Source organism: Lates calcarifer, linkage group LG17 (assembly GCF_001640805.2).
Source record: "Lates calcarifer isolate ASB-BC8 linkage group LG17, TLL_Latcal_v3, whole genome shotgun sequence".
NCBI lineage: Eukaryota > Metazoa > Chordata > Actinopteri > Centropomidae > Lates > Lates calcarifer.
The window spans coordinates 27,662,077-27,673,719 of record NC_066849.1 but is presented as its reverse complement, the minus strand read 5'-3'; the positions used below and the strand labels follow the sequence as shown (position 1 = coordinate 27,673,719).

Here is an 11,643-nt window from a genome sequence, read left to right as displayed (position 1 = left end):
CTGTTCTGGCTCCCCCCGTTACCGGCATGCAGCTCCATTTGGCCATTTGCGGTCCGCCGCTGGCCTGAAGCTGCGGATTACTTTTAGATTCTTTCCTTATTAGCTCTTTGTCTTTATTTTCTTCTTTTCTTGTTTAAAATGAGTTATGGTGATTTGATCTAGTTTTGTTTCTTTTGTTCTTTATTATATATTGGGTTTTTTTGTGTGTGTGCATGTGTGTGGCGCTTTTATGTATGTGTATGAGTGTGTGAGCGTCAGCTGCATTGACCACTGAGGCTGGTTTTAATTCTCCTTTTCTTTGTGGACAGGTTCTGTGGGCCCACGGCGGCGACCCAATTCCCGGTGGGGGTTCTTCACGATCCAGTGTGTGAGTGTATGGTGTCATGGGTGGTTAAGTTAGTTTCTCCTCTCCCCCTGATTTTGGTTTCGTTGGGGCTGCTGTGGTCAGCCTCAGCCCTATCCATTATAGTTCTCCCCCCTCCCCCTTCAGGCCGAGTGTATTTCTTTTTTTTTTTTTTGAATGACAGCTGACGCTCCCTTATATTTTGTACATTTATATATAGTTTTTTTTGTTCATTTGTTAAATAAATTTGATTTGTGCAGTCCCGTCCTAACCATCTCTTGCCTTGTGGTGATTTTTGAACCTGGCGCGACCTGTCAGTTAATTATCTATTTCCTGGGGTGAAATTCCCCAGGTGGCGTTGTCGGGCAGCTTATTCTCTGTTCCCATCTTTCCACTTGCCACACACTGTTAGCTGGAATCACAGCAGGGAATTCCTGAAGTTTAAAGTTAACTTATTTATAAAGGGACAATTAATGAACATATAGCCAAAGCTCATTTCCATATTCAGTCTCTTGGCAAGTCAAAGCCATCCACATAACACAGTGACTAGCATGACAACAGCAAACCTTGGTCTTTAGATCAAATCTCTGCCTCTTCTCCCACCACTCTCTCTAGTACCAAGGTCTTTCCACAGAAACAGAATTAATACATTTCTTCCATCCTGTGTCTGTAAAAGGGGTTACAGAACATGCATACAGCACTCCATATCTGTGGTGTTTGCTAGCTAACATAGTTTAAGTAATACGGTTGTAGTGTGTGGCTCATTGTTGTGAGGTTATGCTCATCATTTTGTCAGAAGATTGACGGGTGAAAAACACTACTCACTGGAACTCAAATGTGGGAAATCAGTAATATTTATCATGTGCAGTGTCCACAATGACATTCTGAGAACGTCATTAATGTTACAGAAGAATTATGTATTTAAAAGGGATGACAGTAAGAATGACATCTAAATCAGACATTTTCTCCCTTTTATCAAACTTAATAACGAGCTAATATTTCGCTGGAACCTTGGACACTGTTTTGATAAATGTCACATCTCTTTAAAAGTGATTGCTTTAAAAGTGATGTTATTTTAAGCGTGTAGTGCGATCTTGAACTGGTTAATGTACTCAGCGAAATATTAGCTCCGACAGCGCTAGCTAGCAGCCGCCGCAGCAGAGTTAAAACCCGACCAAGAGGTAAGAGTGCCAACAATTTTTGTTTCATTTGTTGAGAAATGAAGATGTTGTTAACAAAAAATGAGGTCCTCCCTCGGCAGGGATCGTCTAAATACACGAAATCTCCCCTTGGCCCACCGCCTAACAGTGAAACATCAATAGCTATAAAACTAATAAATGTTTAATTATTGTAAAATCATGGGTTGAGCTGGATCATGGGAGCAGCAGGAGACTCTACAGCTCCAGAGGCAGAACCCTGCAGTGAGAGACAGTAGCAGAGAGAGAGAGAGAAGCACAGCCTGGGCAGTAATGTGTTTGAAGGAAGAAACACACAGTTAAAGTGATGCAGCGATATTAGATAGACAGACAGATAGATAGCTAGATAGATAGATAGATTTTATTCATCCCTGAAGGGAAATTCGGTTGTTACAGCAGTCCGTATGTGAATGCAATATAAATACAACAGTAAAAAATAGAATATTAACAGTAAAAAATAGAATATTAACAAAAGGTATAATATGCACCATAAATAATATGCTATGAATATGTAAATAGAAAAGTGCAAAGGGATGCATGACAGTGCAGAGGGTGACATGTAGATTTAGTCCAGTTGTGTAATTGTGGCTCTGACAGAGGTAGATGAGTTGTAAAGTCTTATTGCAGTAGGTAGGAACGATTTCCTGTACTATTACTATGTATTGGTGGTTTATAGTAATCATCAGCAGGACATCATGGACAATATTTACTAACTACTGAACTTAACTGATGCATTGAGACTGACCCAACCCGCCGAGGGAAAATTGGTATCCTGAAATAGGAACCAGAATAATGTGCTAGTTAAAAGTTAAGGCAAAAAGATGAGTTTTTAGTTTGGATTTAAAGGCCTCAACTGAGTCAGCCTGTCTAATATCACTAGGGAGGTTGTTCCAGAGGAAGGGGGCCTGATAGGAGAAGGCCCTGCAGCCTGCTGACTTCTTTTTGACTCTGGGGACAGACAGCAGCCCTGCACTCTGAGAACGCAGAGCACGCGAGGGAATATAAGGGTTAAGAAGATCAGACAGGTATAAGGGGGCTAGCCCATTTAGAATTTTATAAGTCATTAAGAGAACTTTAAAGTCTGATCTAACATGAATAGGGAGCCAGTGAAGGGAGGCTAAAACCGGGGTAATATGGTCAAACCTTCTCGATTTGGTCAGCATTCTAGCTGCAGCATTCTGAACCATTTTCAGACTTTTAGTGCTAGCACGCGGTAGTCCTGAAAGCAAAACATTACAATAATCCAGTCTAGAAGAAACAAAGGCATGGACTAGAATTTCAGTGTCTGCCATGGAAAGAAAAGACTGAATCCTAGCTATATTGCATAGGTGAAAAAAGGCGGTCTTTGTAATGTCTTTAATATGCTGATCGAAGGAAAGAGTGCGATCAAGTGTGACACCCAGATTTTTGGCTGTTGTACTTTGAGAAATCACACACTTGTCCATATATAGTAACAGATATAGTTACTTGATCGAACTGGTGTCTATATCATGCTGGATGCATTTCAGTTTTGTCTGAGTTAAGAAGCAGGAAGTTTTGAGACATCCAGCTTTTAACAGAAGACAAGCAGATCTCTAGTTCCCTAATTTGAGAGGCATTGTCAGCCTTTATAGGCACATATAGCTGGGTATCATCAGCATAACAGTGAACATTAATTCCATGACTCTGAATAATTTGGCCAAGAGGAGAAATATAAAGAGAAAAGCAGGGGGCTCTAATTTCCAGCAGGCCTGCTTCAGAGCACATGTGTCATCTGTGAACCAGGGCGTAGACCTCTTTGACTGGCCAGGTGGCCTGTAAAGTACCACAAGGTGGAGTGGTCGGAGTCTATTTGCCTGGTGATGGAGATCGGAAGCTACTGGAGAAGGTTTCAGTACTACCACCTCAAAAGAGTTAGAAGTAACATTAAGAGCTGAGGTTAGACCAAAGACGCCCCCCACCTTTTTTCGTAGCCCGAGCAACATGTGCGTTGGCATACTCAGGTGGGGAAGCTTCATTTAAAGGCAGGAACATATCTGGTTTAAGCCATGTTTCACATAGACCAACCATATCCAGATTATGTTCAAGAATCAAGTCATTTATCAATAATGCCTTGGTAGAAAGTGATCTAATATTTATGAAGCCAAATTTGAGGATCATATTGAGCCTGGAGCTGCTGGTAGCAGCCTGGTGTGGCAAGGTACCTATAGATGAAGTATTAATAGGAATGAGGCATCTAGTGTTTCTGTTAGTGGCCTTTTATTCAGTACTTTATGGGACACAGCTCTGTCACCAGTGGCAGGAGTGGTGTTTTGTACATGGTGGTTTAGAAACTTAGGAAACTTGTGAATAGTATGGTGGGGAATGGAGACAGTCTCAATGCAGTAGATCAGGCTGAGCATCTAAAGTCTGCAAATGTTCCTGGTTAGATTCATCATCTAAGCTAGTGGACTCCAAAACCGCACCACCTAAAGACCTAGCAGGTTCTCTACTCACCTGCGACCTGCCGATCACTAGTGTCTTACTGTCAAACCCGACGTAAACACCTGTCTATATTCCTAGATAAAATAGCAGCGCCTGCTCCGGTAGGATGCAGACCATCTGCCTTCAGCAGGTCAGGACGGCCCCAGAAAGAAGGCCAGTTATCCACAAAACTATATCCCTGCTCACTACAGTGACGAGCCAGCCAGCGGTTCAGAGACATTAATCTACTGTACACCTCATCATTACCCCCGCATGGGTAAAGGACCAGAGACGATCTTTCTAGCAAACTCAAACGTCCTAGCTAAACTAGCTTTGGTGACCTCAGACTGCTTCATTCTAATGTTATTGGTGCCGACATGAATGACAATGTTGCTATAACTAGGTGTGGAGTGTACCTGAGCCCCCTGTTTCTCCCTGGGTGATGCCAGCACCCTAAGATTATCCTCTATGTCTGAAGCTCTGGCCCCAGGTAGGCAGTAAACATTGGCTGGCAAAGCTAATCTGACAGTGATGGAGTCCCCTATGACTAGAGGGCGTTGTTGAGGCCTGTCAGCGGGAGCGGGGGAGACACGCGGGCGCACAGGACTCACCAACGGGGGGCAAGAGTCGAAAACCAGTTTGCAGTCGGGAGAGGCGACTGCAGACCAGGCCACACAACCGGTTGCTTGCTCTTACGTGCCCCTTTCCGCCGGCTGACAGGGACGAACTCCGCACACACTGCTGACGAGGCTAAGCTAGCCCTAACAGGCTCGCTGTCGAGCCTGTGGCTAACGCTATCTGGAGTGCCCGTCATATCTAAGGTAATGCTAGGAGAAAGGAGCTGCTCTAATTGACGGACAGGTCTCTCTAGCAGAGACACCCTGTCTTCAAGAGCAGAACAGCTTACACAAGCCATAGTGGTAGTTAATTTAAGCTAGGTTAGCTGTAGGAGTAAGAAGGTGAGGCTACAATTTAAGATGAGGCTACTGAGGCTACAAACGGCTAAGATAAACTAAACTAACAATGAACAGACTAGAGTCTCACTCAAAGAAAGTGTCAATAAACAGGTAGAGATCAAAAAATAAAATGGAAAAGAACGAAGCAGCAGCAGATGATGTGTAACAAAAAACTTCAGGACAGAAAGTGAAGAGAGCAGCGAGTAAGTGTTGGTCTCACAGAATCACAGCGTACGGTACAGGTAGCGTCATTGTGTCAAACATTTAACAAGTAAATTCAACTGGATGGAAAAGAACACACAAAACTCACACAAACGAGTTTTTTCTTTGTACAAATATTTGTACAATATATGTTAAATTGCTTTTTGGTGTCAGCTGTGAGGATCTTCTGTCTGTTGTTGTGATAAAAATTGTCTTTGACCAACGACCACTGGACATTTTCTACAGTGTATTTAGAAAACATTAGTCCTCTGACTGGGAGAAATACCAGTGTGTGAGTTGTGAAGGTTTGAAGTGAACAGACATTATTGATGACAACTGACTGTGGCGACTTTCCAGTCCTTTAACGTCGCCTGAGAGGTAGAGATAGGTCCTGTATGTTTGTATGACGCGCTGCCGGTACAGAGAGGCACGCTGAGTCCAGATAAGTTTCAGGATGTTTAATGGTAAACATAACAGATACTACAGCGGCCATTCGGGGATACACGAGCAGGTAAGATGTAAAAACGTGCACTGTTTGCATACGTGTATCGTAACAGAACAAAAAAGCGGTCAACAAAAATTACGGCTACCTGACTCTCCTCTCTCCCCGTCAGTGCCGGTGACTCAGCCCCTAATATAACCTATGATTGTCATCTACAGTGTCCACGTGACCCATACCCCACATATCACGTGGCAACCATATCAAACAAATCAAAACCCAAATAATCCCCAGCAAACAATGTATGGCTCCTACAACACCAGCCCCTAATTATTAAGTTAATCTAAATAATTTCTCATATACCAAATAGGAGACATAAACACACAAAAAAGAATTTCAACAATAAAACTCAACAATAAGTGTCCATCAATAATCCACGCTTAAATCTTCTTTCTTCCTGAATCATATATATATATATATGTATGACTCAAAGGTCCACAGTGTCACTGGTCAAACAGTCAAACAGGTAAAATCCAGCAAGATGAGTCTAGTAACAGTCCAAAACAAAGTCAAAGAAGTCACAACTGAAGCCGGCATGCCCTCAAATGGCTTCAGCCTCCTGCAGCAGGCAAACCTTCGTGATAGGCCGGTCCAGACAGCTGCTCCGGGTTTTAACCTGCACCTGACGAACGAATCCTCTTCGGTCCGGGAAGGTTTGTATCACTCGTCCCACAGGCCAAGAGTTTCGAGACGCCGTGCTGTCCATGATGATGACAAGGTCTCCCACAACAAGATTCCTCTGTCCATTTCTGCAGCTGAGGCAAGTATTCCCTGACCCATCTCCTCCAAAACAAGTCAGACATATATTGAACCTGTTTCCACCTCCTATGTGCATAAATGTCTGAGGGCTCAAACACTCCTGGTGGCAATGTTGGTGAGGTCTTTAACAGTAGCAGGTGATTTGGTGTTAGCGCTTCCAGGTCATTCAGATCCATGGAAGCTTTGGTGATTGGTCTGCTGTTTATTATGGCTTCAATCTCACAAAGCACTGTGTGAAGGCTTTCTTCATCCAAGTTTTGTACTTTCAGGGTTGAATTAAGAACCTTTCGAACAGACCGTATCAACCGTTCCCAAGCTCCCCTATGATGAGAGCCAGCAGGTGGATTAAAGCTCCATTGGATCCCCTTCTGAAGCATGACATCGTGGATCTGCACCTGATTCCACTGTTCGATGACCTTCCTCAACTCTCGTTCTGCTCCTACGAAGTTCGTTCCGTTGTCAGAGCGTAGCTCCCTAACTTGTCCTCTCCTGGCAATGAAACGCCTGAGTGCATTAATAAAAGAGTCGGTATCCAACGATGATGCAACTTCAATGTGCACTGTTCTGCTGGCGAGACAAGTTAATAGAACACCATACCTCTTTACCATGCTCCTTCTACTCTTAACCTCAAAAGGTCCAAAGCAGTCAACTCCCACACGAGTGAATGGTGGTTCATCTGGGACAATTCTTTCATGAGGCAAATCTGCCATCTGCTGGTGAACTGGCAGAGCATTCAGACGGCAACAGATGATACACTTGGCTAGCACTCTCCTGATAGCTGAACCCACACCAGGTATCCAGTATCTCTCTCTCAACTTAGACAACATATGGTTATGGCCACCATGTCCAACTTCCTGATGTACGTGTCTAAGTAAGAGCTCTGAGATGTGGAAATCTTTCGCTAGGATTATAGGATGTTTCTCTTCCACAGGCAAAGACAATCTACTGAGCCGACCACCAACTCTCAGGATTCCATCTTGCAGCTGTGGACAGAGCTTATGGAGGTGACTAGACTTCTTAACAGGCTGATCTTTCCCCAGACTGATTAGCTCTTCAGGAAATCTCTTTCCCTGGCAGAACTTGATGACAGCTAGCTCAGCCTGGTCCAGATCTTTCACTGTGAGACACCTGTGCACCGCTGTCCTCCTAAAATCCTTCATCTGCCTTTCCACAGAGGATGCCTGTTGTTCCTTACTGATGTCAGACTGCGCAAAGGTCAGATGTAACTGTCTTCTCTTCTTTACACAGGACATGAGCCAGCCTTTAATTCTCAAGAGCCATGCCACTGACTTCTTTAGACTTGTCCAGGAGGAAAAGTACTCGATCAAGAGAGTTACAGGTTCCTCCCTGACCTGGACAACATTCACTGCCATGATCACAATTGGTTCCCTCCTAAATCAGGTCACCACTCCAATCAGAAAGCTGGTAAGATCAGGGCCCTGCAGAAGTTGAGCGTTCAGTGATGTTCCTTGATATCTTGCTCCACAGTAAAACACTACTCTGATCTTCCGTTTGGTGGGATGGTAAACCCCGTGGTGTGGTATGTACCATATTTTTCCATCGCCATGGTCCAGCTCCTCTTCGGGCACCTTCTCTGCATAACCTTTAGCCAGAAGGTCACTTATAAACGTGTTGTAGTCAGTGTGAAAAGTTAAGTCCTTCTGAAACCTTCTTTTCAAACAACACAAGCGTTGCTCAACAATTTTCCTATTATTTGGCATGCTGATGTCAATGTTCCTCAAAGGTAATGGGATCTGGTAATGCCCCTCCACCTGCTTTACTGAGCTGGTGACAAACTCCAGGAACCTTTGATCGTCTCATTTTTGACATTGCGGGTTGCTCATCAACACTGCTTTCAGGGAAATCATTCTTAAACTGTTGCTGCCAGAGGACATCCAAGTTCACGACTGAAACTCTGTTCACAGTTATTTGTGGATGCTCCCAGTTAACAGTCTCCCCACTGTTTCCTGTCAGTGGACCATTAACTGTCCAGCCCAGCAAGGTACGGATAGCATATGGTCCATCATTCACACTACACACCACCTCCAGTGGTTCCAGTGCTTTAGGAATATTGGTTCCTATAAGTAGCTCTATTCCTGCCTCAATCTGAGGTAAGTGAATGTGTTTCAAATATGACCATTGTTTAATATCCCTTTCAGTAGGGATATTTCCTCTGTGCACAGGCATAGACTCTTGCGTGTAAGCGCTTGGCAGCTCGAGAAAATTGTCCCCCTCCAGTGCTGCAACCTCCAGTCCTGACACAATGTTACTGCTTACAACTTTCTCCTGGCCCATGGTTTGAAGGAGAATGCGCCCCTTCCTCCCTGTGAGGTGGAGCTTCTGCATTAAACTATCAGTGCAAAACACTGCAGTACTCCCCTGATCCAAGAAAGCGTAAGTGATGACAATTTTAGTTCCTTTGTTAGATTTAACCTGGACCGGAACAATTGGCAGTTTGCAGTCCTGGTCTCCAGCCCCTGTAAGGCTACTTGACACCAGAGTATTGTCAACATGCAGCTCTGGTCTCCTCTTCATCTGCTCAGAATCATTAACGAGTTCCTTGTGAAGTACAGTGGGATGTTTAAGGCTACACCTTGAGCAAGAAATCCTTTTCCGGCAATCTTTACTGATGTGTCCTGTACACAAGCAGCCAAAACAGATGCCATTTTCCTTTAAGAAGCCTATTTTCCTCTCATGAGGCATTCTTCCCATCTGTACACACACATCCAATGTGTGTTCTCCTCCACAGCAGATGCATGCTTTCCTTCCCGTTTGTTTGATTTCCTTTTCTTTCCTTGCAGACTGATGGTTGCTCTCCAGAGGGCCTACAGTGGTAGCAAAACTGCTTCCTTTGTTTCCAGGACGAAACTGTGGCTTGGGTTTGTTTGTTTCTCTATTTATGGTTATTGGTTGAGAGTCTTGTATGTTACCAAACACAGGATCCGTCATAATTTTCACTTGCCTTTCAATGAAGTCAGCAATATCTGTGAACTTAGCTCTCCGATTGTGTTGTTCTTGCAGCTCACATGCACGGTTTCTCCATTTGTCTCTGAGTTTGTAGGGAAGTTTTTTAATGATGCTCAACATGTTGGAAGGCATATCCAAATCCCAAAGATACTGTGCATCCTCCATGGCATTACAGCAGGCTCTGAGGAAAAGGCTGTAGTCCTGCAGGACTTTAACATCCTCTGCTTTAACTGGAGGCCATGAGAGGGCTTTGTCCATGTAAGCAGAGGCGATCTTTTGTTCGTTCCCAAACTGCTGCTTTAATAAGGCTTTTGCTTTTGCATATCCTTGTTCTGGATTTATGTGTTGACAGCTTCTCACAAGCTCTTTGGCATGACCTTTTGTGTGTTGTTCCAAAAAATATAAATGATCACAGCTGTTAATTGTGTTCCTCTCAACTCCATTCTCAAAAGCTTCAATGAATGTGTGATATTTCAATGGATCACCATCATAAATTGGGATCTCTCTCTTAGGTAGAACTGAGAGGCATTGTTGCTGCATTAGCAATGTTGTTATTTCGTTTTGTTTCCTCATAATGCCAAGAACATCATTTCTGGTTTCCAGATCCACTGTATTAAATCCTGATTGTACATGCAAATCATATGAAATTGCATTTGGTTTTGTTCATATAAAGTTATATTTGTATTTATGTTTGCTTCCATCTCTTTAGAAATGAATTCATCTGCATTGACATTAAGTAACTGTTTAGACTGTGCCTTTTCCAAATATGATTCCATTCCATCAGAGACCTTTGACATCCTTTTTCCACTTGTTGTGCTTCTTATCTTGAGAATTTCCAGTTTTGCCATTTTTTCTGCAATTTCAGTGTTCAGTTGGAGTTCTCTCTTTTTACGCAGACGTTGCTCTTCTTCTTCCAAAGCATGCTTTTCCTAATAATTTGTGCCTCATAGTTAAAGCTGCCAGCTCAGCTTCCGCCCTTAAACGTGCAGAAGAAGTTGAAGAGCATTGTGACTGAGATGTTTTGTGGCTTTCAACATTTGAAACACTGTTGTTTGGGTTAATGTCATCCTCAATTTGATTTACTCCATTCATTTCCACAGAAAGCAATGGCATTTCTGGTGAATTCTGTTGCTCCTGAGAAATATTTTGTCCATTTTCAACAATCCGTGTTTGAGTGTCCTTTTGAAATGCAGTGCTGTAATTCATGATGCTTGAAAACCATTCCTTTTGTTTAATGAGTTCATCCTTCAGGAGTAGTGGCAACAATTCATTGTGTGCAGTTGTGGCATTTTCACATAGTATGTTTAAATTCCCCAAACACTGTTCCACCTGAGACATATTTTTCCTTTGTTTCATGAGCTCCTTCATTCTTGGTATCAAGCTTTTAATTTTATCAACAGCATGTTTGTGTTCATTTTGCAACTTTTCAATTTTATTCACCAGAGCCTTTTCAGTGAGTTTCCTCTCCCTTTTCCCAGACTCCATGTTAGAGCACGAGGCAGCATCATTTGTTTGACTCATTTTAACCCCTTTTCATTCAGTTTTCAGTGCGCTGTAGTATTTAAATCCATCCACAATGCACAATCCACATATCAGAACAATTCAACAAGGCAGCATCAGCATTCCTCCTTGAAACATCACAGAGCTTCGCATATACAAGCGGCAAAGTGCATCTACGGTGCCCACGTGACCCAAACCCCACATATCACTGCGGCAACCATATCAAACAAATCAAAACCCAAATAATCCCCAGCAAACAATGTATGGCTCCAACAGACTGGAATGAACTGAACCTGAAGGAATAATTCTCAGTGTGAGATCAGAACAACTGACAATATGGAACAACCACTATTTAACATGTCATTCATTCTAAATGAATGGATTCAAGTTTTGTGAAGATAAATGAGGTTCAGTTGTGGATTAAAGATAGAAGATCTCCAACAGTAACAGACAGTGAACTGACCTCAGAGTCTCCAGTCTACAGTCTGGACTCTGCAGAAAACCACACAGCTCCTTCACTCCTGAATCCTGCAGCTTGTTGAGATTCAGCTCCAGAACTCTCAGATGGGAGGGGTTGGACTTCAGAGCTGAGGCCAGAGAAGAACAGCTGATCTCTGTCAAACTGCAGTCAATCATCCTGAATAAAGAATAAAAGATGTAGATCAAATCATTGATAATCAGATCTGTCCTAATCAATTAGCCATGTATAATAATAATAATGATAAGGAGAAGAAGAATATAATTTATTTGTTGGTGTCTTTCAAATCACCTGAGAATTCT

At 43.0% G+C, this 11,643-nt stretch overlaps 1 protein-coding gene across 10 annotated transcripts in view; it reads right to left on the bottom strand.

Annotated features, from left to right (window-relative positions):
• Nucleotides 1–264: 264 nt before the first annotated feature.
• Nucleotides 265–11,643, bottom strand: part of LOC108896076 (NACHT, LRR and PYD domains-containing protein 12) — a 34,173-nt gene continuing 22,794 nt past the window's right edge. For all 10 annotated transcript variants that reach the window (XM_051077053.1, XM_051077062.1, XM_051077057.1 and 7 more), the window contains one exon: nucleotides 265–11,500. In XM_051077053.1, the coding sequence (XP_050933010.1) occupies nucleotides 11,284–11,500 (217 nt within the window). In that variant the 3' untranslated portion in view covers nucleotides 265–11,283. The remainder of the gene's footprint in view (nucleotides 11,501–11,643) is intronic.